This window comes from Plectropomus leopardus, chromosome 15 (assembly GCF_026936395.1).
Source record: "Plectropomus leopardus strain MGB_pleo_1.0 chromosome 15, ASM2693639v1, whole genome shotgun sequence".
NCBI lineage: Eukaryota > Metazoa > Chordata > Actinopteri > Perciformes > Serranidae > Plectropomus > Plectropomus leopardus.
In genome coordinates this window covers 18,549,178-18,571,193 of record NC_142190.1, presented here as the reverse complement: position 1 = coordinate 18,571,193, position 22,016 = coordinate 18,549,178, and the positions used below count along the sequence as shown (strand labels likewise).

The 22,016-nt window shown below is 35.7% G+C and overlaps 1 protein-coding gene across 1 annotated transcript in view; it reads right to left on the bottom strand.

Annotated features, from left to right (window-relative positions):
* LOC121964303 (uncharacterized) overlaps positions 1–22,016 on the bottom strand; it is a 50,638-nt gene that overhangs the window by 22,478 nt on the left and 6,144 nt on the right. Inside the window, exons 4-5 of the mRNA XM_088088873.1 lie at positions 19,867–20,006; positions 16,827–16,969 (exon numbers count right to left, since the gene is read on the bottom strand). Coding sequence (XP_087944999.1) covers positions 16,827–16,969; positions 19,867–20,006 — 283 coding nt within the window. The remainder of the gene's footprint in view (positions 1–16,826; positions 16,970–19,866; positions 20,007–22,016) is intronic.

Here is a 22,016-nt window from a genome sequence, read left to right as displayed (position 1 = left end):
CATTCTATGCTATGGCATATATCAACACGCTTATTTTACGTTGATTTAAGCAGATTTCAGCTGTTTTTGGGAGATACCATTTTTGACATTTTTGCCATAGTATAGCCTTGGTGTTTTGTCATTTTTGGACATGCCAAATCAGGATGTTGTTGTCTATTTTTGCAACATTCTATGCTATGGCATATATCAACACGCTATTTCATGTTGATTTAAGCAGATTTCAGCTGTTTTTGGGAGATGCCATTTTTTGACATTTTTGCCATAGTATAGCCTTGGTGTTTTTGTCATTTTTTCGACATGCCAAATGAGGTTGTTTTTGTCCATTTTTGCAACATTCTATGCTATGGCATATATCAACACGCTATTTTACGTTGATTGAAGCAGATTTCAGCTGTTTTTGGGAGATACCATTTTTTGACATTTTTGCCATAGTATAGCCTTGGTGTTTTTGTCATTTTTTCGACATGCCAAATGAGGTTGTTTTTGTCCATTCTTGCAACATTCTATGCTATGGCATATATCAACACGCTATTTTACGTTGATTTAAGCAGATTTCAGCTGTTTTTGGGAGATGCCATTTTTGACATTTTGCCATAGTATAGCCTTGGTGTTTTTGTCATTTTTCGACATGCCAAATTAGGTTGTTTGTGAGTGTTTTTGCAACATTCTATGCTATGGCATATATCAACACGCTATTTTACGTTGATTTAAGCAGATTTCAGCTGTTTTTGGGAGATGCCATTTTTTGCCATTTTTGCCATAGTATAGCCTTGGTGTTTTTGTCATTTTTTTGACATGCCAAATGAGGTTGTTTTGTCCATTTTTTCAACCTTTTATTCTATGGCATATATCAACCAGCTAGTTTTCGTTGATTTAAGCAGATTTCAGCTGTTTTTGGGAGATACCATTTTTTGACATTTTTGCCATAGTATAGCCTTGGTGTTTTTGTCATTTTTTGGACATGCCAAATCAGGATGTTGTTGTCTATTTTTGCAACATTCTATGCTATGGCATATATCAACACGCTATTTCATGTTGATTTAAGCAGATTTCAGCTGTTTTTGGGAGATGCCATTTTTTGACATTTTTGCCATAGTATAGCCTTGGTGTTTTTGTCATTTTTTCGACATGCCAAATGAGGTTGTTTTTGTCCATTCTTGCAACATTCTATGCTATGGCATATATCAACACGCTTATTTTACGTTGATTGAAGCAGATTTCAGCTGTTTTTGGGAGATACCATTTTTTGACATTTTGCCATAGTATAGCCTTGGTGTTTTTGTCATTTTTTCGACATGCCAAATGAGGTTGTTTTGTCCATTCTTGCAACATTCTATGCTATGGCATATATCAACACGCTATTTTATGTTGATTTAAGCAGTTTTCAGCTGTTTTTGGGAGATGCCATTTTTTGACATTTTTGCCATAGTATAGCCTTGGTGTTTTTGTCACTTTTTGACATGCCAAATGAGGTTGTTTTTGTCCATTTTTGCAACATTCTATGCTATGGCATATATCAACACGCTATTTTACGTTGATTTAAGCAGATTTCAGCTGTTTTTGGGAGATGCCATTTTTTGACATTTTTGCCATAGTATAGCCTTGGTGTTTTTGTCATTTTTTCGACATGCCAAATGAGGTTGTTTTTGTCCATTCTTGCAACATTCTATGCTATGGCATATATCAACACGCTATTTTATGTTGATTTAAGCAGTTTTCAGCTGTTTTTGGGAGATGCCATTTTTTGACATTTTTGCCATAGTATAGCCTGGGTGTTTTGTCATTTTTCGACATGCCAAATTAGGATGTTTTTGTCTATTTTTGCAACATTCTATGCTATGGCATATATCAACACGCTATTTTATGTTGATTTAAGCAGATTTCAGCTGTTTTTGGGAGATGCCATTTTTTGACATTTTTGCCATAGTATAGCCTTGGTGTTTTGTCATTTTTTCGACATGCCAAATTAGGTTGTTTGTGAGTGTTTTTGCAACATTCTATGCTATGGCATATATCAACACGCTATTTTATGTTGATTTAAGCAGATTTCAGCTGTTTTTGGGAGATGCCATTTTTTGAAATTTTTGCCATAGTAAAGCCTTGGTGTTTTGTCATTTTTCGACATGCCAAATGAGGTTGTTTTTGTCTATTTTTGCAACATTCTATGCTATGGCATATATCAACACGCTATTTTATGTTGATTTAAGCAGTTTTCAGCTGTTTTTGGGAGATGCCATTTTTTGACATTTTTGCCATAGTATAGCCTTGGTGTTTTTGTCATTTTTTCGACATGCCAAATGAGGTTGTTTTTGTCCATTTTTGCAACATTCTATGCTATGGCATATATCAACACGCTATTTTACGTTGATTTAAGCAGATTTCAGCTGTTTTTGGGAGATGCCATTTTTTGACATTTTTGCCATAGTATAGCCTTGGTGTTTTTGTCATTTTTCGACATGCCAAATTAAGTTGGTTTTGTCCATTTTTGCAACATTCTATGCTATGGCATATATCAACACGTTATTTTATGTTGATTTACGCAGTTTTCAGCTGTTTTTGGGAGATGCCATTTTTTGACGTTTTTGCCATAGTATAGCCTTGGTGTTTTTGTCATTTTTTCGACATGCCAAATGAGGTTGTTTGTGAGTGTTTTTGCAACATTCTATGCTATGGCATATATCAACACGGTATTTCATGTTGATTTAAGCAGATTTCAGCTTTTTTTGGGAGATGCCATTTTTTGACATTTTTGCCATAGTATAGCCTTGGTGTTTTGTCATTTTTCGACATGCCAAATTAGGATGTTTTTGTCCATTTTGCAACATTCTATGCTATGGCATATATCAACACGCTTATTTTATGTTGATTTAAGCAGATTTCAGCTGTTTTTGGGAGATGCCATTTTTGACATTTTGCCATAGTATAGCCTTGGTGTTTTGTCATTTTTTCGACATGCCAAATGAGGTTGTTTTTGTCCATTTTGCAACATTCTATGCTATGGCATATATCAACACGCTTATTTTACGTTGATTTAAGCAGATTTCAGCTGTTTTTGGGAGATGCCATTTTTGACATTTTGCCATAGTATAGCCTTGGTGTTTTTGTCATTTTTCGACATGCCAAATGAGGTTGTTTTGTCCATTTTTGCAACATTCTATGCTATGGCATATATCAACACGCTATTTTACGTTGATTTAAGCAGATTTCAGCTGTTTTTGGGAGATGCCATTTTTTGACATTTTTGCCATAGTATAGCCTTGGTGTTTTTGTCATTTTTTCGACATGCCAAATGAGGTTGTTTTTGTCCATTTTTGCAACATTCTATGCTATGGCATATATCAACACGGTATTTTATGTTGATTTAAGCAGTTTTCAGCTGTTTTGGGAGATGCCATTTTTGACATTTTGCCATAGTATAGCCTTGGTGTTTTTGTCATTTTTTCGACATGCCAAATGAGGTTGTTTTGTCCATTTTGCAACATTCTATGCTATGGCATATATCAACATGCTATTTTATGTTGATTTAAGCAGATTTCAGCTGTTTTTGGGAGATGCCATTTTTGACATTTTTGCCATAGTATAGCCTTGGTGTTTTGTCATTTTTCGACATGCCAAATTAGGTTGTTTTTGTCCATTTTTGCAACATTCTATGCTATGGCATATATCAACACGCTATTTTATGTTGATTTAAGCAGTTTTCAGCTGTTTTTGGGAGATGCCATTTTTTGACATTTTTGCCATAGTATAGCCTTGGTGTTTTTGTCATTTTTCGACATGCCAAATTAGGTTGTTTGTGAGTGTTTTTGCAACATTCTATGCTATGGCATATATCAACACGGTATTTCATGTTGATTTAAGCAGATTTAAGCTTTTTTTGGGAGATGCCATTTTTTGACATTTTTGCCATAGTATAGCCTTGGTGTTTTTGTCATTTTTTCGACATGCCAAATTAGGATGTTTTTGTCTATTTTTGCAACATTCTATGCTATGGCATATATCAACACGCTATTTTATGTTGATTTAAGCAGATTTCAGCTGTTTTTGGGAGATGCCATTTTTTGACATTTTGCCATAGTATAGCCTTGGTGTTTTTGTCATTTTTCGACATGCCAAATGAGGTTGTTTTTGTCCATTTTGCAACATTCTATGCTATGGCATATATCAACACGCTATTTTATGTTGATTTAAGCAGATTTCAGCTGTTTTTGGGAGATGCCATTTTTTGACATTTTTGCCATAGTATAGCCTTGGTGTTTTTGTCATTTTTTCGACATGCCAAATGAGGTTGTTTTTGTCCATTTTTGCAACATTCTATGCTATGGCATATATCAACACGCTATTTTATGTTGATTGAAGCAGATTTCAGCTGTTTTTGGGAGATGCCATTTTTTGACATTTTGCCATAGTATAGCCTTGGTGTTTTTGTCATTTTTCGACATGCCAAATTAGGTTGTTTTTGTCCATTTTTGCAACATTCTATGCTATGGCATATATCAACACGGTATTTCATGTTGATTTAAGCAGTTTTCAGCTGTTTTTGGGAGATGCCATTTTTTGACATTTTTGCCATAGTATAGCCTTGGTGTTTTTGTCATTTTTTCGACATGCCAAATTAGGATGTTTTTGTCTATTTTTGCAACATTCTATGCTATGGCATATATCAACACGCTATTTTATGTTGATTTAAGCAGATTTCAGCTGTTTTTGGGAGATGCCATTTTTTGACATTTTTGCCATAGTATAGCCTTGGTGTTTTTGTCATTTTTTCGACATGCCAAATTAAGATGTTTTTGTCTATTTTTGCAACATTCTATGCTATGGCATATATCAACACGCTATTTTACGTTGATTTAAGCAGATTTCAGCTGTTTTTGGGAGATGCCATTTTTTGACATTTTTGCCATAGTATAGCCTTGGTGTTTTTGTCATTTTTCGACATGCCAAATGAGGTTGTTTTGTCCATTTTGCAACATTCTATGCTATGGCATATATCAACACGCTATTTTACGTTGATTTAAGCAGATTTCAGCTGTTTTTGGGAGATGCCATTTTTGACATTTTTGACATAGTATAGCCTTGGTGTTTTTGTCATTTTTTCGACATGCCAAATGAGGTTGTTTTTGTCCATTTTTGCAACATTCTATGCTATGGCATATATCAACACGCTATTTTATGTTGATTTAAGCAGTTTTCAGCTGTTTTTGGGAGATGCCATTTTTTGACATTTTTGCCATAGTATAGCCTTGGTGTTTTTGTCATTTTTTCGACATGCCAAATGAGGTTGTTTTTGTCTATTTTTGCAACATTCTATGCTATGGCATATATCAACACGCTATTTCATGTTGATTTAAGCAGTTTTCAGCTGTTTTTGGGAGATGCCATTTTTTGACATTTTTGCCATAGTATAGCCTTGGTGTTTTTGTCATTTTTTCGACATGCCAAATTAGGTTGTTTGTGAGTGTTTTTGCAACATTCTATGCTATGGCATATATCAACACGGTATTTTATGTTGATTTAAGCAGATTTAAGCTGTTTTTGGGAGATGCCATTTTTGACATTTTTGCCATAGTATAGCCTTGGTGTTTTTGTCATTTTTTCGACATGCCAAATGAGGTTGTTTTTGTCCATTTTTGCAACATTCTATGCTATGGCATATATCAACACGCTATTTTATGTTGATTTAAGCAGTTTTCAGCTGTTTTTGGGAGATGCCATTTTTTGACATTTTTGCCATAGTATAGCCTTGGTGTTTTTGTCATTTTTTCGACATGCCAAATTAGGATGTTTTTGTCTATTTTTGCAACATTCTATGCTATGGCATATATCAACACGCTATTTTATGTTGATTTAAGCAGATTTCAGCTGTTTTTGGGAGATGCCATTTTTTGACATTTTTGCCATAGTATAGCCTTGGTGTTTTTGTCATTTTTTCGACATGCCAAATTAGGTTGTTTTTGTCCATTTTTGCAACATTCTATGCTATGGCATATATCAACACGCTATTTTACGTTGATTTAAGCAGATTTCAGCTGTTTTTGGGAGATGCCATTTTTTGACATTTTTGCCATAGTATAGCCTTGGTGTTTTTGTCATTTTTTCGACATGCCAAATTAGGATGTTTTTGTCTATTTTTGCAACATTCTATGCTATGGCATATATCAACACGCTATTTTATGTTGATTTAAGCAGATTTCAGCTGTTTTTGGGAGATGCCATTTTTTGACATTTTTGCCATAGTATAGCCTTGGTGTTTTTGTCATTTTTTCGACATGCCAAATGAGGTTGTTTTTGTCCATTTTTGCAACATTCTATGCTATGGCATATTATCAACACGCTATTTTACGTTGATTTAAGCAGATTTCAGCTGTTTTGGGAGATGCCATTTTTGACATTTTTGCCATAGTATAGCCTTGGTGTTTTTGTCATTTTTCGACATGCCAAATTAGGATGTTTTTGGCCATTTTTGCAACATTCTATGCTATGGCATATATCAACACACTATTTTATGTTGATTTAAGCAGATTTCAGCTGTTTTTGGGAGATGCCATTTTTTGACATTTTTGCCATAGTATAGCCTTGGTGTTTTTGTCATTTTTTCGACATGCCAAATTAAGATGTTTTTGTCTATTTTTGCAACATTCTATGCTATGGCATATATCAACACACTATTTTACGTTGATTTAAGCAGATTTCAGCTGTTTTTGGGAGATGCCATTTGTTTAAATTTTTGCCATAGTATATAGCCTTGGTGTTTTTGTCATTTTTTCGACATGCCAAATTAGGTTGTTTGTGAGTGTTTTTGCAACATTCTATGCTATGGCATATATCAACACGCTATTTTATGTTGATTTAAGCAGATTTCAGCTGTTTTTGGGAGATGCCATTTTTTGACATTTTTGCCATAGTATAGCCTTGGTGTTTTTGTCATTTTTTCGACATGCCAAATTAGGTTGTTTGTGAGTGTTTTTGCAACATTCTATGCTATGGCATATATCAACACGGTATTTTATGTTGATTTAAGCAGATTTAAGCTGTTTTTGGGAGATGCCATTTTTTGACATTTTTGCCATAGTATAGCCTTGGTGTTTTTGTCATTTTTTCGACATGCCAAATTAGGATGTTTTTGTCCATTTTTGCAACATTCTATGCTATGGCATATATCAACACGCTATTTTACGTTGATTTAAGCAGATTTCAGCTGTTTTTGGGAGATGCCATTTTTTGACATTTTTGCCATAGTATAGCCTTGGTGTTTTTGTCATTTTTTCGACATGCCAAATGAGGTTGTTTTTGTCCATTTTTGCAACATTCTATGCTATGGCATATATCAACACGCTATTTTACGTTGATTTAAGCAGATTTCAGCTGTTTTTGGGAGATGCCATTTTTTGACATTTTTGCCATAGTATAGCCTTGGTGTTTTTGTCATTTTTTCGACATGCCAAATTAGGTTGTTTGTGAGTGTTTTTGCAACATTCTATGCTATGGCATATATCAACACGCTATTTTATGTTGATTTAAGCAGATTTCAGCTGTTTTTGGAGATGCCATTTTTGACATTTTGTCATAGTATAGCCTTGGTGTTTTTGTCATTTTTTCGACATGCCAAATTAGGATGTTTTTGTCCATTTTTGCAACATTCTATGCTATGGCATATATCAACACGCTATTTTATGTTGATTTAAGCAGATTTAAGCTGTTTTTGGGAGATGCCATTTTTTGAAATTTTTGCCATACTATAGCCTTGGTGTTGTTGTCATTTTTTCGACATGCCAAATTAGGATGTTTTTGTCTATTATTGCAACATTCTTTGCTATGGTGTGTCGTGGCGCGTTGTTTGAAGTAGTTTTTAGCAGTTTTCAGCTGTTTTTGGGAGATGCCATTTGTTTAAATTTTTGCCATAGTATAGCCTTGGTGTTTTTGTCATTTTTTCGACATGCCAAATTAAGATGTTTTTGTCTATTTTTGCAACATTCTATGCTATGGCATATATCAACACGGTATTTTATGTTGATTTAAGCAGTTTTCAGCTGTTTTTGGGAGATGCCATTTTTTGACATTTTTGCCATAGTATAGCCTTGGTGTTTTTGTCATTTTTTCGACATGCCAAATGAGGTTGTTTTTGTCCATTTTTGCAACATTCTATGCTATGGCATATATCAACACGGTATTTTATGTTGATTGAAGCAGTTTTCAGCTGTTTTTGGGAGATGCCATTTTTTGACATTTTTGCCATAGTATAGCCTTGGTGTTTTTGTCATTTTTTCGACATGCCAAATTAGGTTGTTTTTGTCCATTTTTGCAACATTCTATGCTATGGCATATATCAACACGGTATTTCATGTTGATTTAAGCAGATTTAAGCTTTTTTTGGGAGATGCCATTTTTTGACATTTTTGCCATAGTATAGCCTTGGTGTTTTTGTCATTTTTTCGACATGCCAAATTAGGATGTTTTTGTCTATTTTTGCAACATTCTATGCTATGGCATATATCAACACGCTATTTTATGTTGATTTAAGCAGTTTTCAGCTGTTTTTGGGAGATGCCCTTTTTTGACATTTTGCCATAGTATAGCCTTGGTGTTTTTGTCATTTTTTCGACATGCCAAATTAGGTTGTTTGTGAGTGTTTTTGCAACATTCTATGCTATGGCATATATCAACACGGTATTTCATGTTGATTTAAGCAGTTTTCAGCTTTTTTTGGGAGATGCCATTTTTTGACATTTTTGCCATAGTATAGCCTTGGTGTTTTTGTCATTTTTCGACATGCCAAATGAGGTTGTTTTGTCCATTTTTGCAACATTCTATGCTATGGCATATATCAACACGCTATTTTACGTTGATTGAAGCAGATTTCAGCTGTTTTTGGGAGATGCCATTTTTTGACATTTTTGCCATAGTATAGCCTTGGTGTTTTTGTCATTTTTTCGACATGCCAAATGAGGTTGTTTTTGTCCATTTTTGCAACATTCTATGCTATGGCATATATCAACACGCTATTTTATGTTGATTGAAGCAGATTTCAGCTGTTTTTGGGAGATGCCATTTTTTGACATTTTTTCCATAGTATAGCCTTGGTGTTTTTGTCATTTTTTCGACATGCCAAATGAGGTTGTTTTTGTCCATTTTTGCAACATTCTATGCTATGGCATATATCAACACGCTATTTTATGTTGATTTAAGCAGTTTTCAGCTGTTTTTGGGAGATGCCATTTTTTGACATTTTTGCCATAGTATAGCCTTGGTGTTTTTGTCATTTTTTCGACATGCCAAATGAGGTTGTTTTTGTCTATTTTTGCAACATTCTATGCTATGGCATATATCAACACGCTATTTCATGTTGATTTAAGCAGTTTTCAGCTGTTTTTGGGAGATGCCATTTTTGACATTTTTGCCATAGTATAGCCTTGGTGTTTTTGTCATTTTTTCGACATGCCAAATGAGGTTGTTTTTGTCCATTTTTGCAACATTCTATGCTATGGCATATATCAACACGGTATTTTATGTTGATTTAAGCAGTTTTCAGCTGTTTTTGGGAGATGCCATTTTTTGACATTTTTGCCATAGTATAGCCTTGGTGTTTTTGTCATTTTTTCGACATGCCAAATTAGGATGTTTTTGTCCATTTTTGCAACATTCTATGCTATGGCATATATCAACACGCTATTTTATGTTGATTTAAGCAGATTTCAGCTGTTTTTGGGAGATGCCATTTTTTGAAATTTTTGCCATAGTATAGCCTTGGTGTTTTTGTCATTTTTTAGACATGCGAAATTAGGGTGTTTTTGACCATTTTTGCAACATTCTATGCTATGGCATATATCAACACGCTATTTCATGTTGATTTAAGCAGATTTCAGCTGTTTTTGGGAGATGCCATTTTTTGAAATTTTTGCCATAGTATAGCCTTGGTGTTTTTGTCATTTTTTTGACATGCCAAATGAGGTTGTTTTTGTCCATTTTTGCAACATTCTATGCTATGGCATATATCAACACGTTATTTTATGTTGATTTACGCAGTTTTCAGCTGTTTTTGGGAGATGCCATTTTTTGACATTTTTTCCATAGTATAGCCTTGGTGTTTTTGTCATTTTTTCGACATGCCAAATTAGGATGTTTTTGTCCATTTTTGCAACATTCTATGCTATGGCATATATCAACACGGTATTTTATGTTGATTTAAGCAGTTTTCAGCTGTTTTTGGGAGATGCCATTTTTTGACATTTTTGCCATAGTATAGCCTTGGTGTTTTTGTCATTTTTTCGACATGCCAAATGAGGTTGTTTTTGTCCATTTTTGCAACATTCTATGCTATGGCATATATCAACACGCTATTTTATGTTGATTGAAGCAGATTTCAGCTGTTTTTGGGAGATGCCATTTTTTGACATTTTTGCCATAGTATAGCCTTGGTGTTTTTGTCATTTTTTCGACATGCCAAATTAGGATGTTTTGTCTATTTTTGCAACATTCTATGCTATGGCATATATCAACACGCTATTTTATGTTGATTTAAGCAGTTTTCAGCTTTTTTTGGGAGATGCCATTTTTTTGACATTTTTGCCATAGTATAGCCTTGGTGTTTTTGTCATTTTTTCGACATGCCAAATTAGGTTGTTTGTGAGTGTTTTTGCAACATTCTATGCTATGGCATATATCAACACGGTATTTCATGTTGATTTAAGCAGTTTTCAGCTTTTTTTGGGAGATGCCATTTTTTGACATTTTTGCCATAGTATAGCCTTGGTGTTTTTGTCATTTTTTCGACATGCCAAATGAGGTTGTTTTTGTCCATTTTTGCAACATTCTATGCTATGGCATATATCAACACGCTATTTTACGTTGATTGAAGCAGATTTCAGCTGTTTTTGGGAGATGCCATTTTTTGACATTTTTGCCATAGTATAGCCTTGGTGTTTTTGTCATTTTTTCGACATGCCAAATGAGGTTGTTTTTGTCCATTTTTGCAACATTCTATGCTATGGCATATATCAACACGCTATTTTATGTTGATTTAAGCAGTTTTCAGCTGTTTTTGGGAGATACTATTTTTGACATTTTGCCATAGTATAGCCTTGGTGTTTTTGTCATTTTTCGACATGCCAAATTAGGTTGTTTTGTCTATTTTGCAACATTCTATGCTATGGCATATATCAACACGCTTATTTCATGTTGATTTAAGCAGTTTTCAGCTGTTTTTGGGAGATGCCATTTTTGACATTTTGCCATAGTATAGCCTTGGTGTTTTTGTCATTTTTCGACATGCCAAATGAGGTTGTTTTGTCCATTTTGCAACATTCTATGCTATGGCATATATCAACACGGTATTTTATGTTGATTTAAGCAGTTTTCAGCTGTTTTTGGGAGATGCCATTTTTTGACATTTTTGCCATAGTATAGCCTTGGTGTTTTTGTCATTTTTTCGACATGCCAAATTAGGATGTTTTTGTCTATTTTTGCAACATTCTATGCTATGGCATATATCAACACGCTATTTTATGTTGATTTAAGCAGATTTAAGCTGTTTTTGGGAGATGCCATTTTTTGAAATTTTTGCCATAGTATAGCCTTGGTGTTTTTGTCATTTTTTCGACATGCCAAATGAGGTTGTTTTTGTCCATTTTTGCAACATTCTATGCTATGGCATATATCAACACGGTATTTTATGTTGATTTAAGCAGTTTTCAGCTGTTTTTGGGAGATACTATTTTTTGACATTTTTGCCATAGTATAGCCTTGGTGTATTTGTCATTTTTTTGACATGCCAAATGAGGTTGTTTTTGTCCATTTTTGCAACATTCTATGCTATGGCATATATCAACACGCTATTTTACGTTGATTTAAGCAGATTTCAGCTGTTTTTGGGAGATGCCATTTTTTGACATTTTTGCCATAGTATAGCCTTGGTGTTTTTGTCATTTTTTCGACATGCCAAATGAGGTTGTTTTTGTCCATTCTTGCAACATTCTATGCTATGGCATATATCAACACGGTATTTTATGTTGATTTACGCAGTTTTCAGCTGTTTTTGGGAGATGCCATTTTTTGACATTTTTTCCATAGTATAGCCTTGGTGTTTTTGTCATTTTTTCGACATGCCAAATTAGGATGTTTTTGTCTATTATTGCAACATTCTTTGCTATGGTGTGTCGTGGCGCGTTTTTTGAAGTAGTTTTTAGCAGTTTTCAGCTGTTTTTGGGAGATGCCATTTGTTTAAATTTTTGCCATAGTATAGCCTTGGTGTTTTTGTCATTTTTTCGACATGCCAAATTAAGATGTTTTTGTCTATTTTTGCAACATTCTATGCTATGGCATATATCAACACACTATTTTACGTTGATTTAAGCAGTTTTCAGCTGTTTTTGGGAGATGCCATTTGTTTAAATTTTTGCCATAGTATATAGCCTTGGTGTTTTTGTCATTTTTTCGACATGCCAAATTAGGTTGTTTGTGAGTGTTTTTGCAACATTCTATGCTATGGCATATATCAACACGCTATTTTATGTTGATTTAAGCAGATTTCAGCTGTTTTTGGGAGATGCCATTTTTTGACATTTTTGCCATAGTATAGCCTTGGTGTTTTTGTCATTTTTTCGACATGCCAAATTAGGATGTTTTTGTCCATTTTTGCAACATTCTATGCTATGGCATATATCAACACGCTATTTTATGTTGATTTAAGCAGTTTTCAGCTTTTTTTGGGAGATACCATTTTTTGACATTTTTGCCATAGTATAGCCTTGGTGTTTTTGTCATTTTTTCGACATGCCAAATTAGGTTGTTTGTGAGTGTTTTTGCAACATTCTATGCTATGGCATATATCAACACGCTATTTTATGTTGATTTAAGCAGATTTAAGCTGTTTTTGGGAGATGCCATTTTTTGACATTTTTGCCATACTATAGCCTTGGTGTTGTCATTTTTTAGACATGCGAAATTAGGGTGTTTTTGACCATTTTTGCAACATTCTATGCTATGGCATATATCAACACGCTATTTTATGTTGATTTAAGCAGATTTCAGCTGTTTTTGGGAGATGCCATTTTTTGACATTTTTGCCATAGTATAGCCTTGGTGTTTTTGTCATTTTTTCGACATGCCAAATTAAGATGTTTTTGTCCATTTTTGCAACATTCTATGCTATGGCATATATCAACACGCTATTTTACGTTGATTGAAGCAGATTTCAGCTGTTTTTGGGAGATGCCATTTTTTGACATTTTTGCCATAGTATAGCCTTGGTGTTTTTGTCATTTTTTCGACATGCCAAATTAAGATGTTTTTGTCCATTTTTGCAACATTCTATGCTATGGCATATATCAACACGTTACTTTATGTTGATTTACGCAGTTTTCAGCTGTTTTTGGGAGATGCCATTTTTTGACATTTTTTCCATAGTATAGCCTTGGTGTTTTTGTCATTTTTTCGACATGCCAAATTAGGATGTTTTTGTCTATTATTGCAACATTCTTTGCTATGGTGTGTCGTGGCGCGTTGTTTGAAGTAGTTTTTAACAGTTTTCAGCTGTTTTTGGGAGATGCCATTTTTTGACATTTTTGCCATAGTATAGCCTTGATGTTTTTGTCATTTTTTCGACATGCCAAATTAGGGTGTTTTCGACAATTTTTGCAACATTCTATGCTATGGCATATATCAACACGCTATTTTATGTTGATTTAAGCAGTTTTCAGCTGTGTTTGGGAGATGCCATGTTTTGAAATTTTTGCCATAGTTTAGCCTTGCTTCTTCGGCCATTTTTTCGACATGCCAAATTAGGGTGTTTTCGACAATTTTTGCAACATTCTATGCTATGGCATATATCAACACGCTATTTTATGTTGATTTAAGCTTTTTTCAGCTGTTTTTGGGAGATGCCAGTTTTTGAAATTTTTGCCATACTATAGCCTTGGTGTTTTTCGACATGCCAAATTAGGATGTTTTTGTCTATTTTTGCAACATTTGTTGATATGGTGTGTCTTGGCACGTTGTTTGAAGTAGTTTTTAGCAGTTTTCAGCTGTTTTTGGGAGATGCCATTTTTTGACAGTTTTGCCATAGTATAGCCTTGGTGTTTTTGTCATTTTTTTGACATGCCAAATTGGGGTGTTTTTGACCATTTTTGCAACATTCTATGCTATGGCACGTCTCAACACGCTATTTTATGTTTATTTAAGCATTTTTCAGCTGTTTTTGGAAATTCAATTTTTTGAAATTTTTGCCATACTATAGCCTTGCTTTTTTGGCCATTTTTTCGACATGCCAAATTAGGGTGTTCTTTGCTGTTTTTGCAACATTGTATGCTATGGCATGTTTCAACACACTATTCTATGTTGATTATACTATGTTGTGTTATGTTATGTTACTTTAACATACTATCTTGCTGTTTTTTTCATTTTTTCGACATGCCAAATTACAATTTTTTTGGCTGTTTTTGAACTATTCTTTGCTATAGCAAGTTTTGGCACACCATTTTTTTTTAGATTTAATTCGTATTCAGCTTTTTTTGGGAAATTCCATTTTGACATTTCTGCCATACTATAGCCCTGTTGTTTTGGTCATTTTTTGGAAATGCCAAAATAAGGTGCTTTGGGCCATTTTTGCAACATTCTTTGCTATGGTCTGTCTTGGCACGCTGTTTGAAGTAGTTTTTAGCTCTTTTTGGGAAATGTAATTTTTTGACATTTTTGCCAAACTATAGTCTTCCTTTTTTGTCGTTTTTTAATATGATAAATTAGAGATTTTTTGTTTTTTTTTTTTTTTTTTTTTACATTTTTGCCATACTATAGCATTTCTTATTGTTCATTTTTTCGAAATGCCAAATTGGGGGGGGGGGGTCTGTTTTTTCGCCACATTCTATGCCATAGTGTTTTCATGTGAAAAATGTCATTTTTTGACATATAGCCTTGCCTTTTGGGTCATGTTTTCGACATGTCATATAAAGATGGTTTTTTTTAGCAGTTTTCAGTTGTTTTTGGGAAATGTCATTTTTTGACATTTTTGCCTTGCTGTTTTGGTCATTTTTTAGACATGCCATATGTGGGTGTTTTTTGCCATATTTGCCAAAGCATCGAATTTGCCACATTCTATGCTTTGGTGTGTCTCAAAGCGCTATATTATGTTGATTTAAGCAGTTTTCAGGTTTTTTTGGGGAAATGCCATTTTTTGACATCATTGCCATATTATAGTCTGATGTTTTGGTCATTATTTCCACATGCCAAAACCCACATGGGGTGTTTCAAAATCAAATGACTTCATCCTTCAAGTCCACTCAAATATTTGTGCAGACTTTGAAAAAAAATCTCTCAAGATGTTCTTGAGATATCTTGTTCACAAGAATGGGCCACACCCAAATGTGTACATCCGACAACCCCAACACATAATTCCCCTTGGTCTTGGCTATCACCGGTATGGCAGAATAAAAATCATACATATCATAAAAATATAATGTTAGTATGGCAAAAAATGGCACACAAAAAGCCATTATATAGCATGTAATACAAAATATCATTTAAAAAAATCATAGTATTGTTTGACATGAAAAAAAATTGCATTAAAAGTCAAAGTATAGTGCTGCATTACAAATGTCATAAAAGAAACATTAACACAAGTCACAGTATAATATGGCATTAAAATCTCTGTCATAAAAATCAGAAAAAAGCCATAATGTAGTATGGCAACAAATGTCACACAAATAGTCCTGGCATAGTATGCCATTAAATTAACATCTAAGAGCCAAATGTTATTTAATAGATAATTTTAAAAAGGCATGGTATAGTAGGTCACAAAAAAATCACATAAAAATTCACAGTATAGTATGTAATAAAAAAAAAATGTTGGTAAATGCTCCACTAAATAAAATGTAAATGTATTTTTTTTAGTGTGTCCTAAAAAAACATTAAAAAGTCATGGTATACTATGGCATAAAAATGTCACATAAAAAGTCACAGTATAGTATGTAATAAAAACATTTTGTCGGTAAATGCTCCACTGAATTCACCAGCTAGAGTCAGTCTACTGTTTGGTGCTGAACAGGTGGCGTATGTACAGTGGGCTTTTAGAGCTTTTCCACTCAAAAAGGCAGCTGAAAACAACTGTATTGGAGTGATCAGAGAGACCAAAACAAGTATTGGCTGAAGAGCTAAAAATGAACTTAAACTCAGTGAGTTTAAGTTCATTTTTAAGTTCTGCAAAGGCAAGCGGAGCTGCAGAATTCAAGCTATAATTGTCTGTAGCTTAATCACTTCAAGTGTCCCCTGACACATCGTCTTTATATGGTTATTTGATTTTCGTAATGTAAAAATAAAGCTCATCATTGCTTTATCAGAAATGTTGCTATGGCAACTTATAGTCTAACAAGGACACAAATTTACCATGAAATTTGCATTTAAATATCTCATCATATTGTTTTTTACTGTCTGGAGCTATATAATATATCCAGTGCAGTCCTTACTGAACATCATCCACTGTGCCTGTTCATGCTGGAGACACATTAGACTTGCATCATTCCCTCGTGCACTTCTATTCTAGTAAAGTAGACAAGCTGTTCCCTCTCTCATTTCAGTTCCCTTCTCAGTTTGTTCTGTATCCAGTGCAGCCAAGCATAACTATACACTGCTCTATATACAACAAACATTTCTCACAAATGACTGTAATGACTGAAGGGATTAACTGATATAAAAACATGTATCCCAGTATGTCTTACCTAAGCCTGCCCTCAAATGCTCTTGGACACAGTTTCCAACTGTATTAGTAAGTGCAAAAAGGGCCTGACCACAAACAGATTACGGTGTGCGTGTGTGTATCTGAGTGTTGTGCTGCTTCTCACCTGTGAGTCGAAGCGCCCGGCGTTATGCAGCAGAGTGAGACAGATGTGGTGCAGCCCCTGGATTTCGCAGGAGTTGTTGTTGAAACACTGAAACGTCCCACAGCCGACATCCCCTGAACTCACCAGGCAACTCTGAATATCCACTGAGAGAAACAGAAACACACACAGAAATTAATATGAACTTCATTACAGTGATACCAAAGAGGCAAGCCTGTCTCTCAAATCATCATGTGCTACTGTGCTGTATTCTGTTGTGGCCTAAAGAGGACGATGTAAGCATTATGACAATATTACATGTCAGGATGACCTTGTGAACTTCATCATGTCTTGACATTAAACTGCATCACTTTTACAGAAAGATAAGTTAATTGCCTTGTCAGTGATTTTAAGCAGTTGTGAGCTCAATGTTTTAACACAAGTGACTCTGCAGTGAACAGCAGAATCAGATTACTGACTGAAGAAGCATCATCCAGAGACAGTGAGTTCAAACTGCCCAACAGCAGTGATGTTAAACTGTAATATCACTTTGTAGAAAGCCAAGTGGAATATAAACAGGTCCGTATAGCTTTTCATGTCTATGCGTAGGTACTATACACATCTATTTGAACAGGTGTGTGAGTGTGTGTGAGTACGTTTTTAACTTAATTGCTTTTTTTTAAATTTTACTTTCAATCTATTTATCTCAGTCTTTTATTTTTTCTATTTGAACTGTGCTTAGGTAGTGCTACTGAATTTTGTTGTATATACCTATACAGTGACAATAAATGTATTGTGATGAATTTCAATTTTAGAAGTGCTTGAAATGTACAAAAAGATTAATGTAAGGAAGGGAAAAACATGTCTCTGATGTTAAAATGCCATTCAAAGAAACATAAAGACATTGCTTAGATGTTTTTTTTTTTCTAATTTGCTGAGGAGATTCTGTCACAATCCCTACTCAACTTCACGTACTCATACCCGGGGAGGCTATATGAAACAAATCACCAATGGGTGACATCACGGTAGCTACATACATTATTTTTACAGACTGTGGTTTAGATTCTTCAGTTCATTTTAACTGAATTTTTGACCAGCAGGGAATAGATGTTTATTAAATTGTTCTTGCTGTTACAGGTCTATACCAGTAATAGTCATTTTATGGCCTGACAGGGTGCTGGGTGGGCGGCCTGCAGACCATTTTCAGGTTGAGGGTGGCTGCTGTTACATGCACACCAATATTTCCCTATTATTCCAAATATGACAATATTTGCATTATCCTATTGGGGCATGTATACAGGCAATTCAGAATATGAGTCTCAACTGCAGTTTTTACCATGGTTTGCGACACAGAGGCTCTTGACTTTTTACGGTCGGCTCTGTGCGTTGCCATGGATACGTTGTACACAAACCAACTCGCCGACAATTGGCAAAGTTGTGGGGTAGAGCTGCATGCAAAGGAAAATCCCACGTTTTTGGCCAGAAGAGGTAACACACCGGTTTTAAACCTCATCAAAGACTTGGATATCGACAGGTTTCTTGATATGCACAAATATCGCAACACCGAGCTTTTCAAGAAGGAAGGAAAGAGAGTCAAACAAGTCCGTCACCAGTAAAGAACTGTGAAAAAAACGTATTTCAGTCTACTTTTCCACTTTATATGATAATCAACATGTTAAGGCACGTTAATCTTAGTATGCAAAATGGGACTTTAAGTAGAATGTTCATTTTCATTAGACATGTAAACAGCTTGTTGGAAATGTGGTCTTTTTCTGAATAAGTGCAAAACCCAGATTATTTTGTGCAAATAAACGCACTCGGTGAAGATACATTGCTCACACTGGTGATTTTTAAGTTCTTTGAATATAAATAATGTGTCAGAGTGCATTAAAAAGCGGCAGAATTTTTTTTTTTATAAAAAATTAAGCGCCAGGTGAGGACACCAGGGTCTTCTGACAGCGGTCCGCGCTGGGCCCTGATGTCCTTACATCCTAGATACGCACCTGCTGACCTCTGACATGTGCCGGGCTGCTGGATTTGCCTCTTGGCAAAGATGAATAAGAACAAAAAGTTAAAAGATGTACAAGGGAAAGTCATTCATTATACTGGTAAATATTATCAATATTTTTTATTACCTGTTCCCCTGCCTCCTGCCATTTCGCAAAAGTGGCTCTAGGGCAAACCAAACTGGGTATCTATAGTCTATACTATGAGCTATTGCCGCTGTTGATGTTTTGCAGCCTGCAGGTCAGCTCCGGGCCGGAGGTGCCGTCATGCACCGCCCTGCTGGTACGGAGGGAATGTGCTTGGACAAGGATCGAGCCGCCGGAGGTGCGCATTGAGTTACAGCCACCAAGAGAGCAGGGGAGCAATTAGAGAGGCGCGCTCTGCAGAGCGGCCCGGTACAGACACGGCCGGTTTATGACATAGTTTAAACTGATATAGGCTGCACAGCATGTAAACTATTTTAACGATTCCATGAAAGACCAACATATAGAAGATAAAAATAATGCCATCAGATGCCATAGGGGCACTTTAACGCACCTCTCTTTGCAGACGCACCACAAAAACAAACTTAATACACTGCAACAAAACTGTAATTTATGTAGGCTATATTATAAACTTAAACTGCAGCCCACGACTCATCAACAACAGGATCCAGAGGGAGCATCACAGCGCCATATGGGCCTGCCTACCACACATGCAACAGTTTGTATCAGTGTCAAACAGAAATAATTCAGTGCATACCCATAAACAAACTAACACAATTTGATGAAATGCAAAAAAAGCGCAAACTTTTACACCAAAGCTTCCCCAACCTCTCTTAGTTAGCCTATACCACGGACAATCCTGCAGAGAGTGCCCGTGGCACCCTTGTACATACTTACAAATTTAATATGTTCTTACTATAAAAGCTTTTGACTCACTGAACAATATGTTTTTCTGGACACCATAACTGCCATTATTCCTCATTATTCTGAGTTAACGCTGTAAATAATGTAAATAATGCAGCGTAACAACGACTAGATAATCAGGACAACAGCACACCTGCTGTTAGGCTCACCTGTGCTCCGCAGAGAGAGGCTTCTTTTGGCTTGGCTCGCTTGTTTCTCCTGGACATCATGCAGCTCCGTGGTAAGCCCCTGTTGACAGGCCAGGAGCAGAAAAATCACAAAAAACACTTTGGACAGGTTCGCCAGCATGCTTCAGACTAATCTCAGGCCGTTTTTTTAATCTAATGTGTTTGTGTTATAAAGTGAAACGGCAGAATTACAGCCTTGCGGGGTTGTTTCCACTGTGCAGTGAAAACGCGGCATGAGGCTGGAATATATAAAGTGTTGCGCGATCACGTTCGTCTCCACCAATCACAGCACAGCCATGTGAACGCGCACCATACTGGAGCCAAAAGTTTATCATTGATGAGAGAGAAAATAGGGCCGACAGTAGCAGGTTGTGTGCGGTTGTGGTGTTTGAACGCACTGGTTGATCGACTATTGGGCTTCGATTTCCCATTTTTTATCCACCAGAGCACAAGTGAATGAAGGAGAGAGGGGTGCCGCTCTTATAAGGTCTTCTTCCTGTTCATTTACAGTCTGCGGGGCCACCTGAAGGTCAACCACTCAAGACATCCACACTCAATTATCCTGACTGCCAGTGTACATGTGTGTGTGTGTGGGTGTGTGTGTGTGAGAGAGAGAGAGAGAGAGTTTGAGGGTTAGCAGCTGCTTTCTTGGCAGGGAGAGGTGCAGTGAGTAACGTATCAGCAGCACTCAGACTGAAAGAGAGAGGGAGCAGGATTGTGTGAAGAGGGCCAGGTTTTACAAAGTGCTACAATCATGTTAAACTGACATTTTTCACATTATGTATGCCTGACATATTCAAAATATCCAGAGACCCCCTCTCATAAGGCATTATTTACGAAAGGATTTAGAAGTAATAACTAACAGGGTTCCAACACATTTTCATTGATATGTTTGAAATATCTCCAGGTCTATGCTCTTTAGATACCTGCAACTTTGATATTTGCTTTTGGTGATTTTTGGTTTTCATACACCAGCTCCCAAAGCTGCAGAGTAATTACATTTTCTTAATGAACTACAGGAAAGGCCATAAGGTGTCTGTGTATTATTCAATGTTGATTCAGAGCTGGGGTAACAGGGTCCTTTTAGCCCTAAAAATCAGAAATCAGAAATACTTTATTGATTCCCAGGGCGGAAATTGAGATTTGTTGCAGTCGCTCTGATGCCAAGTATAGAGAATTATAGAAAGTGGAAATAAGTATCTGCACAAAGTAAGTAAAAATATAAAATATAAATACACTAATGATAAGAAACAAAACAATTTGCACTAGAATGTAAATATTTTAAAATCATTAATATGTATGATGTGTCACCCCAGGCCACTCCCTAGACACGTCGCTGCTTTACGATTCTTTGCTGTGGCAATGTCTGCCACGCAACAGTATTTATCTGCTGGTAGGTGACAGTTTGAGCTTGTTTAGCATCTGTTTATGAAAACATGTTAGTTTCGTCTGGATAGTTCCTACTTTGCTTGATTAACCCTTACTGCGTGGTGGGAAGCATGCAGTATATTTTTTTATAACAAGCCATGGGCCATTTAAAATCTGTCTGCAGGCCACGATTGACCCCAAGGCAGGACTTTAGATATGCCTGAATTAACTGTAGTTATAGTGACTTTGTGAGCTAGAACAGTCGTATCATAACATGTTTGTGCTTTTGTGTCCAAGGTGAGTTCAGCTTTGATGTTTTTCCTCACAATATGTTCAAATCTTGCGGCCTAGTTGTTGTGGCTGCATGTTTTCTCTCATAACGGCCATGACTTCTGACCCTCGACATCCACAAAGAGACAGGCCGCAGTCATGTGACACAATGACATCAACGTTTCCACTCCAGTCGAAAAAAACCCCTGTCATACTTCACTCTCCTTGCTCCCCTGCCACCTCAACCCTGCATCCAAGAGGCCTTCGATGAACATGGTTTAAAACATCAAGGATTTGATAAACAAGTGTGTAACATTTGCAAAAACATTAAAGCAAAAGTGAACTGCTTCAAGCTTATCAGATAGTATCTAAGAAAGAGACCCCATATCTCAATGAGATTTCCTGTATAAATAAGGGTTAAAAAAAATCTGTTCCTCAGCTCAACACAGCTATATGCATGTCGTGATATGCTCCAACTTCTATTGTATCACCAC